Consider the following 25,847-nt stretch of genomic DNA (forward strand, 5'->3'; position numbering starts at 1 on the left):
ATATGTAGTCTCTCAGTGGGCACACACACACACATTAATATATTTGTGAGAATGTGAAACAGTTCAACAGTTAAACTAAGACCAACCATTAGCTGGGAAAAGCTAGCCATCACTAAATTCATTTATTAACTGTTACATTCGGTGTTCTTCACAATTCCACAAATCACTTTTAAATTAGCCGCGTGTTCCTAGGATAAATTAGATGTGCAATACAGTGATACACTGAGCCCAAGTTGGTATACCTTAACAAGATAGGGCCAATCTCTAATCTGCCTAATAGCAAAAGGGGGAACTACATAAATAGACTCTGTTCAAGTATTTATAGGACTTTTCTTAAGCATTTTTCCTAATTTTGAAAGGCAAAGTGACAGAGGTCTTCCAGCTACTGCAGCCAGGCCAGGCAAAAGCTAGGAGCTAGGAACTCTTCCACATGTGTGGTAGGGACCCAAGCACTTGAACCATCATCTGCTGCCTCTTAGCAAGCAGCTGGATTGGAAGTAGAGGCAGGACTCAAGCCCCAGCACTCTGATATGGGATGCAGGCATACAAAGCGGTAGCTTAACCTCCTGTGCCACAATGCCCAACCCTGCATCCGTTTTGAAAAACAACAGGACACCACTATGCTGCTATGGCCTGTCTTACACAAAAGTCTCCTGAACGGTAGGTGGTCAACTCTGTGGAAGGGAACATTTTAACGTGATACATTCCTAAATGCCTACAGGTCATACATCACTAAGCTTTAAAAAGCACTTAAGGGAGCAAGCAGTGGGAAGGGGGGCAGTTCAGCTTGACATATTCAGCAAACAGCTGAAAATTTACAATTATAAAATCATTCTAACTTCTACTCACCACTCTGCTGGTCACCACCTCTCAGAGCCTCCTATGGGAGAGCCGAATATTATAGGGCCAGCGTTCGTTGTGGCACAGCAGGTTAAGTTGCTGCCCATAATGTAGGTCCTGCCTGCTCCACTGCCAATGTGCCTGTGAAAGCAACAGAGGATGGCCCAAGTCCTTGTTCCCTGCCACCCACGTGGGAGATCTGAATGAAGCTCCTGGCTTTGGCCTAGCCTAGCTCTGCTGGTTACAGCCATCTGGGGAGTGAACCAGCAGATGGAAGATCTCTGCCTTTCCCTGTGTGTGTAAAGTCTGATTTTCAAACAAATCTTTAAATATGTTATCCAATCTACTTTATGGGGTGACAAAGTAACTAGAGGGGTAAAAAACACAAAAGCAACTTGAAGGGGCTGGCGATGTGCCACAGAGGGTTAAAGTCCCGGCCTGAAGCACCGGCATCCAATATGGGCTCCAGTTTGAGTCCCACCTGCTCCACTTCTGGTCCAGCTCTCTGTTATGGCCTGGGAAAGCAGTAAAAGATGGCCCAAGTCCTTTATCCCTTGCACCCATGTGGGAGACCTGGAAGGAGCTCCTGGCTCTTGACTTTGGATTGCTCAGCTCCAGCCGTTGCAGCAATTTGGGGAATGAACCAGCAAATGGAAGACTCTACCTCTTTCCATAACTTTCAAATACATCTTTAAACAACAAAAAAGCAACTTTAAAACGCTGGTCAGGGTCGGGGTTCGGGCTGGTGCTGTGGCATAGTGGGTTAAGCCACCACCTACAGTGCCAGCATCCCATATAGGCACCAGTTCAAGACCTGGCTGCTCCACTTCCAATCCAGCTCTCTGCTATGGCCTGGAAAAGAAGATGGCCCAAGTCCTTGGGACCCTGCACCCACATGCGAGACTCAAAAGCAGCTCCTGGCTTCGGATCAGCTCAGCTCTAGCCATTGTGGCCAACTGGGGAGTGAACCAACAGATGGAAGACCTCTCTTTCTCTCTCTGCCTCTCCTCTCTCTGTGTAACTCTTTCAAATAAATAAATCTTTAAAAAGAAACAAACCTGTAATAACCTCCACCCCCAATCCAAAATGAGGCGCAGGTGACTGTATTCTCCAGCTGGGCCTATCACCACTACACTGGAAAGTGATGAAGATAATTACCACCTTCCCTTTCCCATTGCTTGATTCATTTACCTTCTCTGGGACACCGACTGTGTCACTAATCATCCTGTCATTACAGAAGTGGAGCCTAACCTTGGACAGTCTCACCACCTTCTGCAATCTGACACGTCAACATCATTATTTCTTGCAACTTTACTAATTTCTATCCCAAAGAAAATTAAGTATGACTGTATCAGCATTTCTACCACCTACCTAGAGTCCACAACATTCCATGTATTCGTACCAATCCTTTTCTTCTATCCTGGGGAAGAGCTGTCTCTCTTTGCACCCAAAGCTAGTGTCTCAACTACTCATTTCAGTAAGCAAATTGTATTTTCTGATGTTTTCCTACAAATAAATGTGGTGGGTTTTCTTTTGAGGTATAGAATGTGTATCTTTTACCTGGAACTGACAATAACTGATAGCCATTGATGCACCATACGAAAATACTAATCAAACAGAAAAGGGAGACAAAGACTTAAAACAGCAATGGAAACCATACTAGGAAGACTGGAAAAACTTCCCTCTGTAAAAAGCATCTCCTTCCTCCACTGAGTTTTCACCAACTCCTCCGCGGCTGGCATGCAATCTAGGAAAAAAATGTATCCCTAATTGTCTTTTCTGACAGTTAAATGTACTGTCTCTATAGCCAAAGACAATTAATTTGACATGTGTGGATCACTGAATGCAATATTCAAAATATAGACACATAACACAAGAGTAACATGGACATTAATAAAACCTCAACTACCATTTTGATTACAGTATGGAAAGGGAGGGCAGGGGCCAGCACTGTGGCATAGCAGGTAAAGCTGCGGCCTGTGGTGCTGACATCCCATATGGGCACCGGTTTGAGTCCTGTCTGCTCCTCTTCTGATCCAGCTCTCTGCTGTGGCCTGGAAAAACAGCAGAAGATGGCCCAAGTCCTTGAGCCCCTGCATCCTAATGGGAAGACCTGGAAGTAACTCCTGGCTCCAAATCAGCACAGCTCCAGCTGTTGCGGCCAATTAGGGAGTGAACCAGCAGATAGAAGATTTTTCTCTTTCAAATAAATAAATAATTTTTTTTTTTGAAGTATGGAAAGCAATTCCAGTCATGGAAGCTTCCTACTTCTCATAAATTCAATCATTTACAACTGTCACTGCCAACAAAGTTTAAAGCTTGCAAGAAATCTGGGGCATGATGTAATACATGCACAAAAATATGTGTTGAAACAAATTTGTTACTATTTCAAAAGTATCCTATAGAGGCAGGTGTTGTGGTACAAAAGGTTAAGCTGCTGCTTGGGACACACACAGTCTGATCAGGGTGTGGGTTTGAATCCCAGCTACTCTGCTTTCAACCCAATTTCCGCTAATGTGACTGAGAAGACAGCAGATAATGGCTCAAGTACTTGGTACTTGGTACATGGAAAACTCAAATGGGAGCTCTCTGACTTTGGCCTGGCCCAGTCCCAGCTATTGTGGGCATGTGGGGAATGAACCAGCAGATGGAAGGTCTGTCTTCCCTCTCTTCTATCACTCTGCATTTCAAATAAATAACCTTGAAATAAAAAGAAAAGATAATTATCACTACCTAGCAGGATGCTCAAAGACAAAATGCAGACAACAGCCCAATTTCTGTTGTATGGCATATTGCCATAGAAATTATTCAAAATCATTTACAATAGTTAACATAGAAGTGAAACAAAAGAGACAAACTACAAAGTATTATCAAAACTCTTTTATTTATTTTCAATACAAGATAAATACCATGCTTGTTACTAGTGCAGTTTAGGGCCAACAATGGTCACCTAGCAAACTGCTGAACAGTCACCTAAATGCTAAAGAAAGAAAAGACAAAGTAAACATTAAAACAAAAACATAATTACAAACATTTTAATAAAATGTAATAAGCTTTTTAATAGAAGCTAATATGGAAGTCTAGTTCTTATGGACATCAAAAAGATGTCTATTTGATCAAATACCTTACCTTTTGCACAGAAATCTTATTGTGAAGTCACGAGTCAATAGCTAAAATTTTAAGACTTTCTTTGGCCTTCTGATATTACACAAATTATTTACAAACTGATTCAGTAATTCATGGATATTGGTAATATACATTTTGTTTGTTAAGGGCTTTCCATTAAAAATTGTAAAACAATTTTTGTAAGGCTGCACAGGGCTGTAAACTAGTTAGCTATAATATACCATGGGATGGAGAGGAAGAAGAATAAATAGACCTTTTTTTAAGGCTAAGTCAACAATGCTTTATAGATGCATTCCTTAGAATACATTATGATTTACCCAAAGGATCCTTTCCCATTAAATACCACCTGAGTACTACAATTTTCAAAGTAAGAAAATAAACATGAGTTTGCCATAATATTTGAAAATAACTTACAAAATGCTGAGAAGTGTTACGCAGTAACCGTGGGACAAAAAGAACACACCTTCAAAATGAAATGCTTTCACTAAATGCAGGGTCCATCCAATTATGAAATTAATGTAAAACATTTACACCCATGGTGAGTGAAGTTTTAGGATACTCCCACATGAAAAATTCTTGGTAGTATTTACTATCCACAAACACCATTTCAAGATCTGTGTGACTTCAATTAAATTCTACCTAATATTTTAAGACTTCCATAACAAGAGATGTTAATTAATGTAACAGGAAGTCTTCAAAAACATTAACATCTGTATGTAACCAAGGTTTACACAACTCATGAAGAAAAAAAACACAGTAGCTGCACTCTCAAGAGAGTGAATGCCAAAAACCTGAAATTTTAAAGAAACATTAGTTAAAACAAACCTGACTCAATCTGAAGATACAACTGCCTGAATATTTTGAATATTCATACTCATATTGCTTCTTTCTAATGTCAAGAAAGAAGAGTATAAGAACTTTTTCCCAGAAGCCTAGACACTTTTTAACACATTTTATGGTTAAACCTACGACAAAACTTTAACCTTCAACCTTGATTTCTCTAGATTAAAAATCTCATATTACAAACACAAGGAATGCCATACGTAAGGCCACATCTTAATATATTTATAATTTTTGGTTGAATATTTATTTTAAAAATTAGTCTAAGGCTTCTAAGAGTCAAGTTGCTTAAAAAAAATACACCAGTGTTTAAACTGAAGGTTAATGTTAAAAAAAAACACACATACACACACTGTAAGAACAGAAAAATAGAATGCTTTGCTACAAAAATCCCACTTAATATATTTTAGCACAAAAATGTCTAATATGTACAATGGATAAGCGTGCATTTAGGTACATACAACTGGGGGAAACATTTACAGAGGGCTGTGGGATGTAAATGAACTTAATGAATAAAAATTTAAAAAGCAGTTATCTACAAAACAGTGAGAATCTCAATACTGTATTCTCAGTAAAGAATTAGAACATAAACTTCCTCTTAAGATAACTTAAGCTGAAGCTTCAAACACAAAACTGGAGCCATTTTTTAAGATACAGAAAATGCAATGATCATTCAGATATGAAAACCAAAATGTAGAGAGCACTCCAACAGAAAAATTTTGTAGTAGCATCTCATCATATAAAAACAGCATGTATTTAGGTGATTGGCACATTTAAATATACAAGGGAAAGATAAAGTCTTTACCCTTTCAACTATTTTCCCGTTTCACTATAAAATATTATACAACATTCATTAAAACCTCCATATTTGTTTTAAGAACTGACCTTTAACTAGTAAAAAATAAAGCAATATTCTCCACAGGAGAATTAAATGAAATTAACACCTTAAGCTACAAGTTATTTGCAAACTCTAAATTGCAGTTAACTGCTTAAGAACCTTTTGAGTAAAGGGGGCCATTAAATGGGCTAAATTATGATCAACAGCCAGAACTTATTCTAAATCTTGCTTATGAAACTTGACAAAATAAATTTGCAAATTTACACAGAAATATCCTTCCCACAACATACTTCCTTGAACCAAATCAGCACATTCAGTTCAAAGTGCTGCTTTTGGAAGCAGTACCATTCAGGTGCTGTTTAACACTCACCCATCACTTTACTACTGGCTGAAAGGAATGTGACTGCATAGCACCAATAAATGCTATGGTTCAAAATACAACTGAAGTGTTTTCTTCTCAACTACAGTTAAGAAAAAAATGAAAAGGTGTCTGAGACACTGTTTTCTTCTTCTTTTTTTTTTTTTTCCTTTTTGGTGTCAATACAAGGATTTATCTCTTTGGAATTTTCTTACAAATTAAAAAAAATTATCAGCCCATAAGCAACAAGAGGGGTATGAGGAATACAACAAGGTTTGTAATGTTTACCTTTACTGCTACACATTCATGTATTATCAGGTAGAGAAGGACTCTGCCAGATTACTTGGTCAAACCAAAAAGTGAAGTCCTTCTGACAACACTTAAAAATAACGGCCTAGCAGCGGTAATTCTAGTCCACTGACACTGTCTGCAATAAAAAGCATGGAATGTGATCTGCCAGCAGGGGAGAATGATACAGAAGGAGCAATTAAAACGTTTCACTAATACAAAAAAAAAGGCAAACAAAGGATGCAATTAGTACAAAATTTCCAGTTTTGTTTCAAGTTCAAGTGCAGTTAAGAGTTTGTGATTCCACTTTAAAGTTTTTCAGAGAAACTTTTCCTCATGGACATTTTACTTACCTTTTAATCTTACTATTAACTAATTTCTCCTGTTATATATTTATGCCCATACTTCTTCACATTGTAATTAAAATATAAAAAAGCTAAGAAATAACAAAAACTTACAACACCTATTCACAAAAACAGAAAATAGATTTTGATACAACTCAAATAATGTTTAAAAGGCAACTGCATTTCAACGAGATTAAAACAAAGTATCATTTCTGAGAGCAAACAGTTCCATAAACACCAATGATTCCATGCACAAATACTCCAAGCACATAATGTTTTAAAATAAAACTGGCAGTACTATGGAGAACCTGAAACAGCTAATTTTGTGAGAAGTAACTGGACAGCAGACAAGAAGAGACTGAAGAATGGCAGTGCAAATCTCTGAAGGTTTCTACAGCTGCACACTGTCTAACATCTATGGTACACCTAATACTTTAAGCATTATTCTAAAATTTGGCTACACTTTAAAAAACAATGTGTATCACCAAAAGATCTCTCAAAAAGATAATCAGATCTTAAAACTATATTTAAAAACATATTAACTGGCTGAAGGATTTTACTCAAATTTCTGAAGTAGTGATTCAGAATTACCTTCCTATAAAAATATCTGATCAAGTCAACATTCTGCCTCTGCTAAATTCTGCAATTAAGAACACACACCAGCCAGGTGCTCCTACAGTGGGCCTACATGTACAATAGGTTTGAAAGAACATCTTTGATTAAATAACTCTAGCATGAATCAACAGGTTACATGAATATACACAGACTTCCTTGAACTATGGAGACAGGGTATGCCTATAACCTTCCATGACTCTCACTGGAGAATACAGCCCAATGTTAGTAAGTATCACAATCTTCAGAAATCTATGCAAACTGAAAATAAAACTGAGGGTCTCTTTACTCAGATTTATCTGCTGCATGGCTGTATTTATACTGCCCATGGTTTCAAAGCTAAACCATAAGCACCATCAATAAAAAACACAGCAAATAACTGCAGCATCAAATCAGAACTGTCAAAATCTCTTCAATGCTAGCAGTTCACAATGAAGTGTTTCAGTACATCTGTGTTGTAATTAAGCTGCATTACTACAGCAAACATGTATGGTATTTTTTTACTAAAATGTTAAAATCTCAAATTTTCTTGATCCCTAACACATTGACTGGATTGCTACATCTGTCAAATTTCAGTTTTTACAAGTTTACATACCATTCAGCAAAATCACAAGCTAACTAGGTAAAAACAGCTAGAAAAGCAGAATATAGAAATATTAAATTTCCATGTGATCACCTATTCTAATATCAAAACCAAGGGCAAGAGACACTTAATTAGTATGTTTAATTCACTGAACGCAAGATTAGATTGATGCATATCCAAAACGCTATTGCAATGCTTTTTTAAAGGACAGTAAAAATGTTGTCATAGTAACATTATCTTTAGATATTGCTGAACACAAGACTTTCCCTGAGGTGTAAACATCAAATAACTTGAACAGCTTTACACATCAGCCCCATTAAACAGTTTATTACAACACTACATCTATTGTAATCAAAGTGGTGCTGTTTACAGACATTATCATATGAACATTTTTAACAAGAACAAACTACTATAAAAACAAGCAAATACTTGACTTTTTCCAATTGCTTGCACATTATAATGGCCAAATGTATATAACCAGTAATAAAGTTGCAAAAGCTATAACTTTTTAAATCACACAGGTTTCCTTCAAATAAAACAGTTAAGCAACATAAAAAATAAAAGTAGAGCTACTGGTTACCATTTATGCAGATTTGCTTTATTCAGATCTATTCCTGTTCATTTTATCCATGAATCCTTACACGTTCAGTTCAATCACAAGAAGCAAACTGCTGGACAAGCATCATTTTCCCCCATGAAGGCTGCTTTGTCTTGGAAGGTGTTCCTCTTCCTTCAGCTGTAATGTGTCAAAATTTGTGATGTAGATTTTGCTATTCCCCAAAATACACAGAAAAACGCTGGCTTAACTATACATACACAAGTCGTGCATCTACTTCACTGTTACGTACTAACACAAAGTAAGAACTCATTGAAACAGTAGCTGCCTTTGTGGTGGAGAAAGGCTCCCAATTTATCTAATGATTTAAAACTGAGACGCTGATTTCATTCTTCTTAGATATTACTGCCTTTGAAATTTAGTGACTGAAATATAAATGAAAATACAGCAGCTACTGTTTCTGTAATGATGGAAACATCATTAAGTCATTTTCTAAAATATGCATACTACAAAAATAAATGGAAAAAATGCCTGATTTTAATGTAAATACTTTCATTCATCCATGTATCCATTCTACACTAACTCATTTAACAAATGCTGAACTGAATTATAAAATTCAATATATTATTTTACAGATAAATCTATTTGACAGCATACAGGTATTTCTGCAATTGTTGTAAATCAAATGGTGCTCCATGTTACAAAATATATATATAGCTCAAGATGGACATTTAAATATGACATTCACATACAAATCATTAGACATAATACAAATTTTAAACATTTCTTCTCCTCTCATTCTCTTCCATCTATATAAAACCATCTACTGTTATATTAAAGAACCAAAAACAAGCTAAATGAGAATCTACATTGAAAAATTTCATTGAAAACTCACATAACGAAAATAAACAGAATTAAGTTCATGAACTAAAATTTCAAGAATACATATATATCCAAACTTCAGGCAGAGGTTCACAAAAGAAACATTCAGTTAACTTGGATGTAAGTTACTGAAACACCAGATACTTAAAATATAAATTCCAAGACACCATTTCAATAGTGATTTAAGGGCACAATTTTCATCATATTCTACCATAAAAAATAATTTAAAAATAGTTTTGCTTCACAATTGAGTAATTTCTTACAACTATAAATTTTATCCTTTATGTCCTTTTATTCCAACTATGCTGTGAGCATCAGCACACATATGTATTCACTATCTAGCAGTAAAAACTTAAGTTTTACAACTGCAAAAGGAAAAAACAAAGGTTAATTCTGAAACTCTCTAAAAATATGCCCATATTTTTCAAAGAGATACTTAAACCATTACTAATGTTACCTTTTATTGTACCTTCATCTTACTTTATGGTGGTAATGCTATTTAGTGTAATTATTTAATAGTAAAAACTCCAAAAATGGCAGATTTTAAATGTTTTATTTTTTGCGACAAACTTAAAAAAACTGGTAAATTATTAAAAGAGAGAAGGCATATTTTCTAATCTGAAAAAAGGATTACTGGGAAATTCATAAATTTCACAACAGAATGCCTTCTCCCTGTATACTGTGTAGTGTTGGAAGGGATGGACATGAGAGGGACTGTTAACCCATTATGTCCCAAGTTTTCAATTCTGCAAATATTTCAAAAAAACTGTCATAGGTGCAAGGTTATCAGAAGTGGTATGTTTGTTGATCATTAAGTGGTATAGACGTCCTATGTATAGGACAATGAAACACAATGGGTTAAATGGGGAAAATACAGTGAACAAGACTGTAATATTCAACCCTTTCAAAACATATGCAGCATATACTTCAATCTTTTTATTATCACTCCCATGGAGAACTTCGCTATTTTTTATAGAGAATTTTGTTTGTGAAATTACAATATACATCTTTACCCAGGACTAATGCACTTATCATGACTATACTTTATAGGTATGTCTTAATTATTAGTAAATCTCATCATTTTTACCATATAGACATAAAACCTGTGGGATGGTCTGGCAATTTTTATTTCTAATTCTAGACACTTTACATTTATCCACTTGAAAATACAAATTTACAATCTCAAACATAAGCAAACTTGAAGGCAATTTACAACCCATTTTCAATAATCCAATCCATACTAGTCTCAAATATCTAAGAAGACATCTACAAAAACAAATGTATCAAAAAGAAGCTTCAAAGTGACAAATACATTCAATGCCCATATTTTCAGAATAGCATTTGGTCAAATCTATATTGTCAAAGCCACACAGTTACTTGCTTAGCCATCAGTTATAAAAGGAAGGCCTACATAAACAGTTGTTAAAACAACTAGGAAACAAATGGAATTCTCAGCTTTTTAGCCAAGTCTGTAAACTACAGTGATCTGCAAGTAAAATTTCAACACAGAGAAGGGCTTCCATTTTAAGATAATGTAAGATCAAGCAATTATTTATAACATTATGATCGTTTCTGTTAGAAATGTATCTAAATAAATTTGCTAATATCTGTATTTTAAACTCATAGTAAAATCATCTTTTAAGTAAAACATTATATATAGGGCTCTTTTATAGGTTTATCATATTAGTAACCTGGATTAAAAGAGGATTATCATAAAATTTTATTAACTCATTTAAATGAAATTCACTTTTCTCTATCTGAAAAGTTCTCCTTAATGAGAGGAATGGAGATGATGTGGGCAAATGAAATAAGTGTCTAAAAACATGTTAACTGTTTTTCAAATCAAAATTCCTTCTGTTGGCCAGAACATACTACATAAAAACTGTTTATCGTAGATGTTTACAAAAAGTTGCCTACTATCAAAGCATTCTAATTTTTACCTATCTCTGAACAAAAGTACTTACCTCATTCTAACAAGGGTATTTTACTACTCTATAACATGACTGTTGCTCTAGGCAGTCTACTAAATAGCAGAAATGAACTTCATCACAGTCAAAAGAAAAATCAGCTTTGCCCCAAAAAGATTCACAAAATGAACATTTCAAATGTGCTGTTTGTTATTCAAAATTCACTGTGAGACTCAAAGATGGCACCAAAGAAGGCGAATTCATAAACTGGGAGAACATAAATGGCACCTTCCCCATTGTTGGCTATTAGGCTTTCAGTAAGCAATGTTAACTAAACGTCCAACATTATTTACTCAAAACAATCTCATTTACAAACTAAAACAATGGTAGTAAATTTCACACTGAGATGAGGTGAAGAGAGCAAGGTGATTCACTGGCTTTTTTAAACAGAGATAATTATTTATAAACAAAACTATACTCATATTCTTAAACCACAGTGAGCAAAACACTATATATCCATCCAGGGATCACTTCCTACTCTTTTATCACTTTAATTAAGACAGCTGTGCAGACACATTTTATAAATACTAAAAATGAGGGAAATTAAAAGCCAAAGAAACAAGAGCTAGCACATTCAGATAAAGCAGTCAGGACACATGGAGAAACAGAGGGTAACAGAAATATTACTCAGAGCTTAGATGACCTTATCTTTTTTACAATCAGTATCATCCCACAAGTTATCGAAAGAATTTAATTTTCACACAAGCCTCAATGCAACAACTAACTCTTAAGGAGATGAAACAACACTGAAGAAAGAATCTTACTCTTCTGGCTTTGTTTTGTACCAAAATTAATACAAAGCTAATCAGCTGATTAACAACTCAAAGCATCCCAAATCTTTTGCAATGACAAAAATATTTACCGTATAAGTAACCATACAGTCAAGGAAAGAATAGGTATTTAATCCAGCCCCCATACACGATGTTTAAAAATATTACCAAAAGAAAAAGAGAATGGTTTCAGAATATGCAAAATCTTACAAATCAGGGAGAGGAAAAGGCTAAATAAAGAGTGCTTTAAAAAATAATTTGGCTTCACTACTATTTAGTACACAAAGAAAAACTGAACTGTAAATAGAAATCTGATTAGGGCTATTCTAAATACTAAGAGGAATACAACCTCAAAGAAAGTAACTCAACTATGAAAGTAAAATTGTTTTTGTGAGAAGCATACAATCTTAAAGAATTTTTATTTTGCTCAGAGTGGTCTGAGAATAGAGGCAGAAGTTACAGAATATGAAGCACAATGTATTTACATACTGAAATTTACAATACTGATATTTTCTTACTGGGTGTAACCTATTTGAACTTAGATACTGAATGCTTTTAGAAAAACTAATACATCTTAAATATGAGAATGCAATTAACATTACCAACAGTTGAAACAAAAAAAGGAAAGTGGACAGACATCGACAACTTGCTGACATCATTAAGTTTTCAGTTAATAACTTGCCCTTTAAGCCATTCATCATCATTTTAGTAATAGATTACATTATTATTTTATTTGTATACAGACTTACTCCTGACATTCACTTTGGCTTTGAAGTCACTCTTAATCCATTTAGTCCATTTAAGATTTGCATGAAAGCTCAAAAGGACTCATATTTTAAAACTTCTAAAGTGGTCAACAACAGACCTGATATATAGTTAATGCAATTTGCAGATTTTTTTTTGTTTGTTTAAACAAGGTTTTCACTTTAGTATCCTTAATCCCAATCCCATCTCTTTAATCATGTCTACTTCCACAATAAATACTGTTTGGTATAGCAAAGATACAATAATCCAGGATAACAATTATTTTTTGCTGGAAATGCTTTATAAAATTTTGCTTGGATGAAGGCACATAACAATATTACAACTTAATTCTGATTAATGTACAAACAAAACATGGGAATTTTGGTATGGTACATCAGTGATTAAGAAAAATGTCAACAATAGTTTGCACGTTAGGAATTCATAGTTGATGTCTGAATGTAATGAAACTCAAGTCATGACATACGTAAGTGTACCATTACTGGGATGCTAGTTATTAAATCATGTATTTAAAATTAACAATGGGCTTTTCAGAAGTTTACTTGTTTGACTATACTAGCTTACTAAAATCAGAAATAAGATTGTCATCAATTAACTTTGGGTTTATACTGGTTTAGAGGCACCTTCACGGGCACACATAATTTTGGAGATGACTGAAAGTATTCATTTCATTGTATCTTCAGTAACTAACTAGAAGCTTGCTAATATAGTTTCTGAGAAATTTATATACCCTGTATAACTTGCACCCATCTACAAATGAAACGACAGAGTTAAACATTTGAAGAAACAACCTGGCCACATCTCCTTAAACAGATGGGACACTGAAAATTTTTTCGTAAGATGGGGTCAGATATATTCAACTCAGAGGGGCGGAGGGGAAGTTACATCTTTAAAATTAAGTGTTTAGATTTACATGATACAACATCCAATTCTTAACATTCAAACATAGCATCAGTTTCAGTAAACTTCCTTTTAAAACTGAAAGATGTCCTATCTCATATTAAAGGAATGCTTTTAAGAATTGTATTAAATTTTGTAATACAATATATGGAGAACTGTAATGAAATTTAAGTTTTCAAGCTACATACTCAAAATGCAAGGAAAAGTATGAAAACTGGTCTTGCTCCTAACATTTTAAACAGTATAAAGATAATCAGTGTTCCAAAAAATATAAGATTTTCATGCTTATTTTCTTAGTTTTATTCAAAGAGGATTTCATTTGCTAATACATCTGTTATGGTTAAAGAAAATACTATTCTGTCACAGAGTTACATACACTTGATAAAGTCTTTGATTTTGCCCATTACAATTTAAGCACTAGCAATTACCAGGACTGAATTTTCAGCAAGTTTTCCAGTATTATGAAAAATAACCACATAAAGAGTATTTACCTAGGAGGGTTTTGCTTTAGCCTAATTTAATTTGGCTATACCAGCAACAAATAAGAAAAAAATAATTTTGTTTACAGAGTAACCTTTGTGTTACATGCATAGCCTTATAGTGCTTTCCCCAACTGTTTACATGAGTAAATGCTGTTCACAAATATAAAAATAAAATTACATGTGAAAATGAACCATAAACAGACAACTCTTCCCACTTTATGAAAAATGCACACAAGAAATAGTTTTAAAATACAGAAAAAAACACAATGATTATGATTTATGAATGAAACATCAAATAAAATTATTTCAAGATTATTCTAATCTAGGATGTATGTCTTTGACATAATTTAAAATTTTTAAGTTGAACCCATTTTAATCAAGAAACTTATTTCTTCTTTGCAAATTTTATACTGCTTCTTCTCTTTAAAAAAAAAAAAAACAAAAACCAGATGCCAGGGCAACGGTAATTTTCCTAATATACTGTTTTGTTTTGCTTTTTAAAAGAAAAATATTTTCAATGCTGAGTAAACATTTTCCTGTGTAATCAACTATTACAATGGCAGATTTTCTTGTTTTAGGGACAAATGAAGTTAATTCAAGGATAAAAACTTTAATTTTTAAGAGTCTAAGCACATAATATTTGTATCTGAAATAACTTCCTGCACTTTGTATTTTAAATACTCTAAGTCACATACAAATTATGTGATTATGAGAATTTCAAATTTTAGGTTTTAGAAGTACACAATGAGTCCTCTTGATTATTTTTCTTGCTTTGTTAAGATCAAAACAATCTGAAGCCTGAAAGTGACAATTCAGCAATACAATTTCCAGGATAAAAAGTCAAAATTTTTACCTGTCATTCACTTACCTATTATTTGTCTCAGATGTTTTCAGAAGATTAAATTCAGAACAAGTAGTTGGATCACTTAAAATGTAGATATATACTGTATGAACAGCCTTGGAGTTATAACTGCTGCTAATAACACATATAATAGGAACACATAATAGGAACAAGGAACACCCACCTTCTAACGATGACGATACTCTCGCTCTCGGTCACGTTCTCGGTCCCGATCTCGGTCCCGATCCCGATGTCTTTCTCGTTCTCTGCTTCTCTCTCTATAGTAATCATCATGGCGATCTCTACTACGGGATTTATGACGCCGACTCTTTTCTCGTGATCTGCTATGGTCCCTCTCTCTTGATCGTTCACGTCTTCTAAAAGAAATTACTGAATTAATGCTCTCCATAACTGGAGAGTTTAAAAAAGGTACATCCCCTCTAAAACATGGGTTTCACTTTCTGTGATTTCAGCTACCTGTGGTCAACAGTGGTCTGAAAATATTAAATGGAAAAATCCCCAAAGTAGATAATTCTTAAGTTTTAAATTACATGCTGGTTATGAAATCTCATGCCACCCTATTCCTTTGTGTTCAGATTGGATATAAACCATACTTTGTTCAATATATTTGTTATACATCAAACCAGCCCTTAGCCAATGAGCAGCTCTCTTGCTTATTAGATTGACTTTCAAGGGATCATAGTGCCTGAATTCAAGTAACCCTTATTTTACTTACTGGACCTCAAAGTACAAAAGTAGTTACTGATGCTGTCAATTTGGAATATTTAACTTTATGTTAAAGTACGCCCTTCAAGTGAAAAGATGAAAGTTCTCAACTCAATAAGGAAAGGAAAAAATAATCATATGCTCAGGTTGCTAGGATCTATAAGAGCAAATCCTGTGTCTATGAAATCATGAAGGGAAATTTGTACTAGTCTTGCTATTGTACCTCAAGCCGCAAAAGTTATAATAATAATAATAATAATAATAATAATAATATGTAATATGTGCTTAGTTAAGATGGAAAAGGTTATTATTGTTTTAGGGTTCAGTACTAAAATCATGGTTTCAGACACCCAATGACATTCCTAGAACATATCCCCTGTATTCTGGTGTTTGAAATTTTTTTATAAATCCAGGCTTACTATGAACTGCCAATGATTTTCCAAATAACCAACAGGGATGTACCAGAAATTTCATTTTTAAAAATATTTGCGAAAAATATGGAAATCAGAAACATATAACAACATTTAAAGAAGGAGCCTGAAAGAACAGAAACATAGAAGAGGGAAAATTTCAAAGCACTTGCATTTCAAGTTTAAGAATATCTAGAACAGTTTTTAAAGATATAAAACTCACAAAAATCATTCATACAATGCGGCTAAAATACTTTAAAAAAAATGAGTGCCTATCAACATAGGTGAGAGCTAAACCTACACAGTCCTATCAGCAGATTCTGTATCTCTGGATTCAAGCCACAGCAGATTGGAAATATTTGAGGGAAAAAATTGTGATTGTACTGAACACATATAAAACAACTTTTTTCCTGTTATTATTCCTATACAATACAAATAACAACTGTTGATATAGTAATTACATTGTACTATGTATTATGAGTAAGCTATAGATGATTAAAAGCATATGGGAAAATGCTGGCAGGTCATATGCAAATGACCCTGGGCCATTTACATAAAGGACTTTTGAGTAACAACAGATTCTGATATCCACAGGAATCCTGGGAACCATGGATACTGAGGGACAACAGCACATAATTATCAATTTTACCTTTCTAACAAAGTATGATTTACCAGGAGCACATGTACTCCACTAGGAAACTTTCTAATACACACTGACAGTTTTTAGGGGAGAAGGGAGAGCAAAGATTAGTACAGCATCTACACTGTATTTATCAAGTAGAAATGTTTCACAAGCAGTTTACAAAAAAAAAAAATTCAAAGTTTACTGCCTGTAAGACTTTTAGAAATTCTGCTAAATTCACAATAAGGAAATAACAATTGTCTATAAGTTTAAATAAGAATATTTTAATCTTATATTTCTGCACCAGACAGATTTTATCAAACATTACTAGGGGCTAAGCTCCTTTATCAAAGAAGTTCTTACTTAGACTAGAAAATTTAACATGATGATATTTAATATGCTGTTAGTTCTGACCAACTCGTTCAGATAAAAGGTAAACTAGGTCAAAAGGCAGTAATTATAAAGTTGGAACTGCCAAAGACAAACTCCTTTCCCTTAACTTAATAATAAAGACGACTCTACTACCAGATAACATATACTAAAGGAAGATTATGTGAAGATTAAAGACACCTTTCAAAAACATATAATGTTTCCAGGGCAGTTGGCAGGAATTCTGAAAGCAAGCAACTACATTCATTAATTCATTCACTCACTCACTCACTCAGCACCACACTGTACCAGGCAAAATTTCAGCATTAGAAATACAGGTAAGTTAGATGGAATCCCTGCTATCATTCAGTATGTTCTAATGAGATGAAATACAAGTAACAAATAAGAATAGGTTATGGCAAGTAAGAGAAGGATATGACACACTGATCTGGGAGAAGACCCTCTTAAGAAATTAGATTGAGACAAGGAGAAGGATAAGGGGCCAAGGAATGTGAAGAGCCAGGGAAAAGGGTTCCTAGGAGAAGGAATATCAAGTACAAAGTAAGATGGTCAAACACTTGATGTGCCCAGAGGAAGAGATAGATCAATATGGCTAGAGAGTGAGTATGGGGAGAAGTACAAGATGAGGCTAAAAGAGACTACAACACACAGTGCCTCAATGTTTATAATCCTACCCTAAGCCTAAGTGGAAGCCTTTGACAGGTTTTAAGCAAACGCCTAACATCTGACTTAGAGTTTAAAAAAATCATTCCAGCTGCTGAGTAAACAGTAAGTACATCAAACTTTTGTTTTAAAGTCCCAAACACAGTATTTTTTCCTTTTGTAAACTAGCAGGTTTCAACAGGAGACAGGAAAGTTTTACCTTGATCCAGAACCATAGGACTTGGACTCAATTCCATGAAGGCAATCTTGCAAAGAACTAATAAGAACTTTGCAACGATCATCAGCAGATACTTTGGATTGTTTAATTAAAGAAATTGCAGTTACCAAAGTCTCAATAGCACTCCCATAATCACCTGTAGGGGAAAAAAAAGGGCACTGAAGTCAAGTAAATTTTGGGGAGGGCTGGTGTGGCTCAGCAAGTTAAGCCACTACTTGGAGTACCCACATCCATATTAGAATGCAAGTTAATGTCCCAGAGACTCCACTTTTAATCCAGCTTCCTACTAATGTGCTTGGGAATGCAATAGTTGCTTGGATCCCTGCCACCCACACAGGTGACCCTAGTGGAGTTCTGGGCCCCTGGCTTCAGCCTAGTCCAACATTGGCTGTTGCAGGCACTTGAGTATTCCAGTAGATACAAGATATCTCTCCATGCCTCTGTCCCTCTGGTTTTCAACCAAATGAATAAATAAACCTTAAAAACAATAACTTTTGATGGGAAACACTGCCAAGCCACGTAGGGATAAGAGTGGAAAAGTATTTTACTCAAGTAGAGCACCTCAAAACAATCACAGAAAACAGTGTTTTTTTGGTTTCAAAACTTGCAAAAACTAAAATTAATCAAATTAACAAAATCTGGTATCACCACAGCTGTGTCAAACAGTTGATCATTTTGTAATTATGAGACTGAATAAGCTGTCTGAAGGTCTCTGAAACCATTAAATGTCAAGGCCAACACTTAAATTAACACTTGATAACTTAAAATGTGAGGTCTTTCTGCTATACTGCGACAGTACTGCTTCCTCCAATGCTTTATAAGAAACTGGTAACAATTTGAGAATACAAAAAGAACTATTAAACATAAATGACATATCTTTCGGACTGCTTTTAAGTTTAGATCATTTCACATAAGAATTATGAACTTAGGGAGAAATATACACACCAGCACTGGCATCAGACACAGCTCTTGAAATAGCACTGCTTGAGATTGCCCTGTTCCTATTCATGATTTCTTCAAATTCAGCTTCACTCAATGGTGTTCTTGCAGTATCCATTTCCCTTTAAAATAGAAAGAAACTGTAAGTCAAACCCAACAGATTTTCTAAGTTAGTGTTAACAGTGTAATGCACTTTACACTAGCTGTTTTTGATGTATATCTTAGAGATAGCAGTTACATTTCCATGTTATTTTCCTACAAAACCACCATCTTTTACCAATGAAACACTTTCATTGCTGCAAATTAACGTACCTTCCCGGAGGGCCATAGTCACCCCTATCATACGGTGGCGGTCGGCCATATGGGTCTGTAGGTGGTGGACCTCGGCTATCGGATGTAGGCATGCCACTGTTAGTTGGCGGAGGAAAGAAAGCCGGGTTCACATGTGGAGCTGGCGGCGGGGCACCTGGCGGTGGTCCCGGAAGATGCGGAGGAGGAGCGAGTGTAAGGGGTGGTCCAAGTGGACCAGGTGGGCGAGGTGGAAAAGGGCCTGGTGGTGGAGGTGGTCCCTGTTGTGGAGGTGGTGGACCAGGAGGGGGGCCGTAGCCTGGAACTGGAGGTGGAGGGCCAGGAGGAAGTGGACCCAGTGGAGGCTGCCCAAAAGGTTGTCCAGGAAACAGAACTGGTGGTGGAGGGCGATCTCCTCGATTAGGAGGCCCGGCTAGAGGAGGTGGCAGAACCTGACCAGGAGGTGGAGGACCTGGTGGGCCAGGTGGGCCTGGAGGACCCAAGGGTGGACGTGGCGGAGTCTGTCCAGCTATAGAATAAACGAGACAGAGAGAGAGAGAGAGAGAGAGAGAGAGAAAATATTTTAATAACAAAGATACTTTTAACATTTATATGCCAAGATTATTATACTTTTAAAGCATAACTCACAGACCAAAATTCTCTTTATACAAAACCCATAAGGTAAATGCTACGCTAACAACTACAAAGGTGAAGGATATCCTTACAAATTTAACTAGCTCAATTTATGCTTAGCAAAAATTACGTAACAAAAACTACTAAAAAAGATTACAGTGCTTAGAAATATTTTCCATCTTTCAGTGTACACACACTTCTTACAGTGAAATCACCCACCTTATATTCTACTCTGATGCCAAGCTAGAAAGTGAAACAAGGAAAAATGGTCTTGAAAGGATTTTTAAGAGGTAAGAAAATAAGACTGATGTAAATATTCTATATATAAGTCAAGCAAGTTTGGAGAAAAATAAAGACCTTTTAGGCCAAAAATGGGTATTTCCTCTATGCTGTGCCCCATATGCCATGGAATCCTAGTTTCCAGGAACAAAGGCCGAGTTCCTTTAACAAGATGCTTGATCAAATTTCCTGGATTCCAAAAATAGCATAACAAGGAGAGTAAGTCACATTAATAATGCATTACTTGAAAAAGAGAGAAAAGGAAAAGAGGTATTAGGTAGACATGTTTTATCCATGGTAATTTAAGTAAAATTTTACCTGGAAAAGGAGGGGGTGGCCCTCCTGGTCCTGCTGGCCCAGGAAATCTGTCCCCACCGGGAACAGCCCCTGGAAAACGGCCCCGTCCTCTACCACCTTGTGGAAATGCTGCACGTGAACTGCCTCCTGGAGGACCAGCTTTACCTTCCCCAGACATTTGTCCTGATTGTGTAGCTGCAAATATCCAAATACTCATAAATAGCACTTATTAGAACAGCTTTCTGAAATGTAACCACTGTTACTAGAAACAATAATTCTACCTCAAAGTCCATTTATGCTATATATTAACTTTCAGATGCCTTGGGTCTGTGCAAGCTACATGAAAAGTATTGGTTAGGAAAACAATCACATCTATTTAAGTCTCAAAATACCAGTTTAAATATATTTCCAATGATTAAATGAATCACTTTCAAAATACCAGTACTCTGCAGCAGCCAAGACTGAAATTCTTCAACAGAAATCTTAATTTCAGTAGCAAAGAGATCATTTAAATTTTGTAACATATTCTTCAGTTATGTCTTAAGTGCTAAAACATTAAAAGAAAAACAACCACTTGAATCTTTGTGAATTGCATGGTCATCCATATTATTGCTTTCAATGATAACATTTGGTGTGTGCAATGGCAAGTCTTCTCTACAATCACTTTACCAAGTGGTGAAAGGTCTTGGTGCCAAGCAGAAAATCAACAAATATTTTCTGGTTATCAGTGGTCTCTCCCACACCATAACACACATCCATATAGCTTTCTTCCAATCTAAGAATTTGAATCTAGATCTTTTCTCTAAGATGAGAATGATAGGACAAGAATGGCAGCACTATTGAATATGAACTCTGTTGTATAGTAGCAGGTCTGTGACATCAGGAGAAAAATGGAACGGGAGCTGGTTCCCTATACATGGGCCCACAACCATAATCAGTGATTAAATTAAAATGGGAATTTTTCTGGGATGGATTCCCCAATGAACTGAATATTACAATGATTTCCCTAATATAACACCTAATACATGCTACCAACTGGTTAAAATGAACATATTTGAATAAAAGCCTCTGGGGGGAATTGCTTACTTTTCCTGGACTGCATTTCAAATTGACTCAGGAACTGTTTATTGCATGGAGTTACAACAGGATTCTGACCATGAAGTTCTCTTTTAGGCAACAAATCCATTAACTTTTTTGAAGATGCTTCAGATCCAACACCAACGAGGGCAAACCTAAAAGATGTTTAAAGGGATGAGGGCAGAAAGTGAGGAGAGATTAATACTACAGCTATCTTTAAAAAGGACTTATTTATTTGAAAAGCAGAGTGACAGATAAGAAGGAAAGGCATATGGAGACAGAGCTTTCATCTGCTGGTTTACTCCCCAAATGATCCCTAAAGCAAGGTTGGGCCTGGTTGAAGTTAGGAGCCACGAACTCCATCATGGTCTTGTACATGGGTTGTAAGGACCCAAGTACTTGGGCCATCTTCCACTGCCTTTCCAGACACACTGGCAAAGAAGCTGGATTGGAAGCAGAGTAGCTGGGACTCAAACTGACACTCATAACAGATGCAGCGGTCACTAGCAGTGGCTTAACCTGTTGAGCCACAACACTGGCCCAATATTACATATTACATTTATTGAAAAGGAAATGGTCTGAATTTACTTTTACCTAATTTCAAATAAAAACCTGAAAAAAAATTTTTAACATTTATTAGAAATGCAGAGTTACAGATAAAGAGAGTTATGGAGGGAGTGTGAGAGGGAGGGAGAAGGGGGAATATATATATATTCTGTATATATATGTGCATATATTATATATATATATCTATACAGAGAGAGAGAGAGAGAGAGAAAGAAAGAAAGGGAGAGGAGAGAAATATTTTCCATCCACTGTTTCACTCCCCCAAATGATTGCAATGGCTAGGGCTGGGGCAGACTCAAGCCAGAAGCCTAGAATTCCATCCAGCTCTCCCATGTGGGTGGCAGGGGCCCAGGTACTCAGGCCATCTTCTGCTGTTTTCCCAGGTGCATTAGCATGGGGCTGGGTGGGAAGCAGAGCAGCTGGGACTCAAACTAGTACTTATTACAAATGCCCGCATCTCAAGTGGATGCTTAACCCACTGTACCACAATACCAGCTCCTGAAAATATTTCTTAAAGCTATATGAATTCACTTCATTTTCTCTAAAACATTTTCATAAATTATAAAAGTCAGTCAGAATGTCTAATTTGGGACGAGTGTTTAGCATAGTGGTCAAGATGCCCACATTCCTTATCAGAGTACTTGCGTTTGAGACCCATCTCTAGTTCCTGACTCCAGCTTCCTGCTCATGTAAACAGATCCTGGAAGGCAGTGATGATGACCTAAGTGACTGAGTTCCTACCATGCAAATGGGAGACCTGAATTCGGTTTCCAGTCTCAGCCTCAGAAGAGGGCCACTGTGCATTTGTGGAATGAACAAGTGGATGGGAGCTCCCTCAGTCTTTCTCTCTGGATTTGCCTGTTCCATACATTGCATATGAACAGAATTACACACTATGTGGTCCTTTATGACCAGTTTCTTTCACTTAGCATGTATTCACGTACTATCCATGTTGTTATCACTGCATTCCTTCTGACAGAGTAAAATTTCATGGCAGAGCTACAAGATTAAAAAAACCCATCTATCAATTCATGGGCATCTGGAGTGTTTCCATTTTTTGCCACAATGGAAAGATGCTACACATCATCATACAATCCAGTAATTCTATTCCCAGGTACATGCTCAACAGAATAAAAATATGGTCAAAGCTGGAACACAAATATTCACAGCGGTATTTTACTTAATCACCAAAAGTCAAACAGCCCAAATGTCCATAAACAAGCGGAGTTTTTTGTTTTTGTTTTTGTTTTTTTTTTTAAACTGCTCCATCTGCCTAGGCTCACCTCCAGGCTCCTAATCTTGATTCCAGTTTTCTGCTAATGCAGACCTTGAGGGGCAGTGGTGATGGCTCAAGTAGTTATGTTCCTGCCACCCACACAGGAAACCTGGAATGAGCTTCTGGCTCCAAGCCTCAGCCCCCAGGCTGCTGCAGGCATCTGGGGAGTAAGCTAGCAGAAAGGAGCTCGCTCGCGCGCTCTCTCTCTCTCTCTCTGCTTCTCAAACAGATAAAGTGCTATATCCACAATAATGGAAAAGTACTCATCCATAGAAAGAAATGCTGACATATGCCGCAACACGGTTAAACCTTTGAAAACATACTAAGTAAAAGCAGCCAGACACACAGGATAACATATTATATGATTGCATTTGGGTGTGGAATTTCTAAGACGAGATGATCTGGAATTAGTGGCAATGGTGGTTAGCTTTATAAATATATTTTAAAAATCACTGAATTGTACACTTTAAAAGAGTGAAATTTTAGTATGTGAAAACCTTATCTCAGAGATACATACATTTAAAAAAACTGAAAGATTATCAATTCGTACAATTACCAGATAGCATAGATTAATGGGGGATGATTTTTCTCTCCCTAATATAGCCCTTTAATAGATCCTTTATTCTACTCAACAAATTTTGCTACATGATCTAGAGTTTTCTTGAGCCATAACACTTAAGAAACTACTTAATTTACTGAATAATTATTCAGCACCACTTCCTACATGCAAGGTACCATCCTAGGCTGCAGACATAACAGTGCAAAAAACAGTATCTCCGCCCCTGTGAAGCTTACAATCTGCTGGGAAAAGATAAACCCAGAAGCGAAATACATATAAACAAAAACTAAAAGCAAATAGAGAGAGGACAAGAAGGTATTGTTCTGCACAGAGAAAGTCTTAAAGAGTCTAATGTGGCTGAAAAAGGAGTGATAAGGAATAAGGTTAGAGAGGGACAGAAAAACACAAATCACACATCATCTTGGCAATGACATGGTAATGACTGAGAAAGGAAGTCATTCAAAGATTCCTGAGCAAGGCAAGTGCTGAGGTCACTATTTTTTAAACTTTTTTTTAAAGGATTTTATTTATTTGAGAGACAATAAAAGAGGGAGAGAGAGAGAGAGAGAGAGGGAGGGAGGGACGGACGGAGAGAAAAGTCTCCCATCCGCTGGTTCACTCCCCAAACGGCCGCAATGGCCGGAGCTGTGCCGATCCGAAGCCAGGAGCCAGGAGCTTCTTCCAAGTCTCCCACGTGGGTGCAGGGGCCCAAGCACTTGTGCCATCTTCTACTGCTTTCCAAGGCTATAGCAGAAAGCTGGATCAGAAGAGGAGCGGCCGGAACTACAACCGGCACCCATATCAGATCCCAGCACCACAGGTGCACGCTTAGGCTACTATGTCACAGTGCCGGCCCTAACCTTCTATGTCTTAAAGCAGGGGCAGGGAACCATTTTTCTGTCAAGGGTCATTTGGACATTAATAATATCATTTGTGGGCCATATAAAATTATAACCTTAAAATATTAGCTTATTACAGAATTATTGAATTTTGAATCCTGCCTGAGATTGCCTCAGCAGAGCCAGACCAATTGGTTTTGCAGGCCTTCTATGGCCTTCAGGTCAAACATTACCCATGCAATTTAAAAGAATGGAAAGAATTAGGGTAAAGCAAGGACACCAGTGAGGAAGCTCTTGCAAAAGTTCAACTGAGAAGTAACAGTGGTTTGTAGCAAGTTGTAGAAGTGAAGTTGGTTAGAACTTGTTTGATTCTGCGTATATTTTGAAAATATTCTTAATTTAATATAAACTGATATGATAAACAATATAAACATTCCTTATCATTCTGCATCTGGCAATTTATCCTTAAAAAAAAAAACAAAAAACTAAAATCTACACCTGAAAATGTTTATAAAATAATGCCTGTTACAGTATTTGTTAACAGGCAAAAGTAGAAACAATCAAGATAACCAAAAAGGCAAAGTAAATTACAGTAACATACAAGATACAATGGAAAAGATTTAGACATTATTAGAGAGGATGTCTATTTACTGACAAATATTTGCTATGAAACATGTGTATTGTCATACTATTTTTAAAGTAAAAACCTAAAAGTATATTCAGTAAAATGTTAAGACTGACTATCTATGGATAATGAGATTATGGCATTGCATTTCTACTTTGGATACCTTGTAGTTTGTAATTTTTTACATAATGATCCTACTTCACTTGTATAGTTTAGTAGTAAAAAAAAAAAAAAACCAAAAAACAAAAAACAAAGCAAAACATTCATGTTACTCACAGTATTCTCCAGCTGCCCATCTTCCCCCATCTCTTAACCACAGGCAGTAATGCTTCTTAAAACTGTCATTTCATTTCAACCGTAGATGAAGAAAACTCAGGATAATTAGAAAGGAATATAGGCCTAATCTGTCCACATAATCAACTCCATTGGTTTTGAGTATGACTCTTGGCCC

At 36.0% G+C, this 25,847-nt stretch overlaps 1 protein-coding gene across 5 annotated transcripts in view; it reads right to left on the minus strand.

Moving 5' to 3' along the window:
• Positions 1-3,705: 3,705 nt before the first annotated feature.
• Positions 3,706-25,847, minus strand: part of CPSF6 (cleavage and polyadenylation specific factor 6) — a 34,367-nt gene continuing 12,225 nt past the window's right edge. The window contains exons 4-11 of one of the 5 annotated variants that reach the window (XM_062203259.1): positions 21,540-21,685; positions 20,475-20,648; positions 20,235-20,345; positions 19,269-19,773; positions 18,963-19,078; positions 18,000-18,153; positions 15,174-15,363; positions 3,706-8,565 (exon numbers count right to left, since the gene is read on the minus strand). In XM_062203259.1, the coding sequence (XP_062059243.1) occupies positions 15,177-15,363; positions 18,000-18,153; positions 18,963-19,078; positions 19,269-19,773; positions 20,235-20,345; positions 20,475-20,648; positions 21,540-21,685 (1,393 nt within the window). In that variant the 3' untranslated portion in view covers positions 3,706-8,565; positions 15,174-15,176. Of the gene's footprint in view, positions 8,566-14,789; positions 15,093-15,173; positions 15,367-17,999; positions 18,154-18,962; positions 19,079-19,268; positions 19,774-20,234; positions 20,346-20,474; positions 20,649-21,539; positions 21,686-25,847 lie in introns of those variants that run through there. The other 4 variants (XM_062203257.1, XM_062203258.1, XM_062203261.1 and 1 more) reach the window with 4 other exon arrangements.

The sequence above is a fragment of the Lepus europaeus genome, chromosome 10, assembly GCF_033115175.1.
Source record: "Lepus europaeus isolate LE1 chromosome 10, mLepTim1.pri, whole genome shotgun sequence".
Classification (NCBI taxonomy): domain Eukaryota; kingdom Metazoa; phylum Chordata; class Mammalia; order Lagomorpha; family Leporidae; genus Lepus; species Lepus europaeus.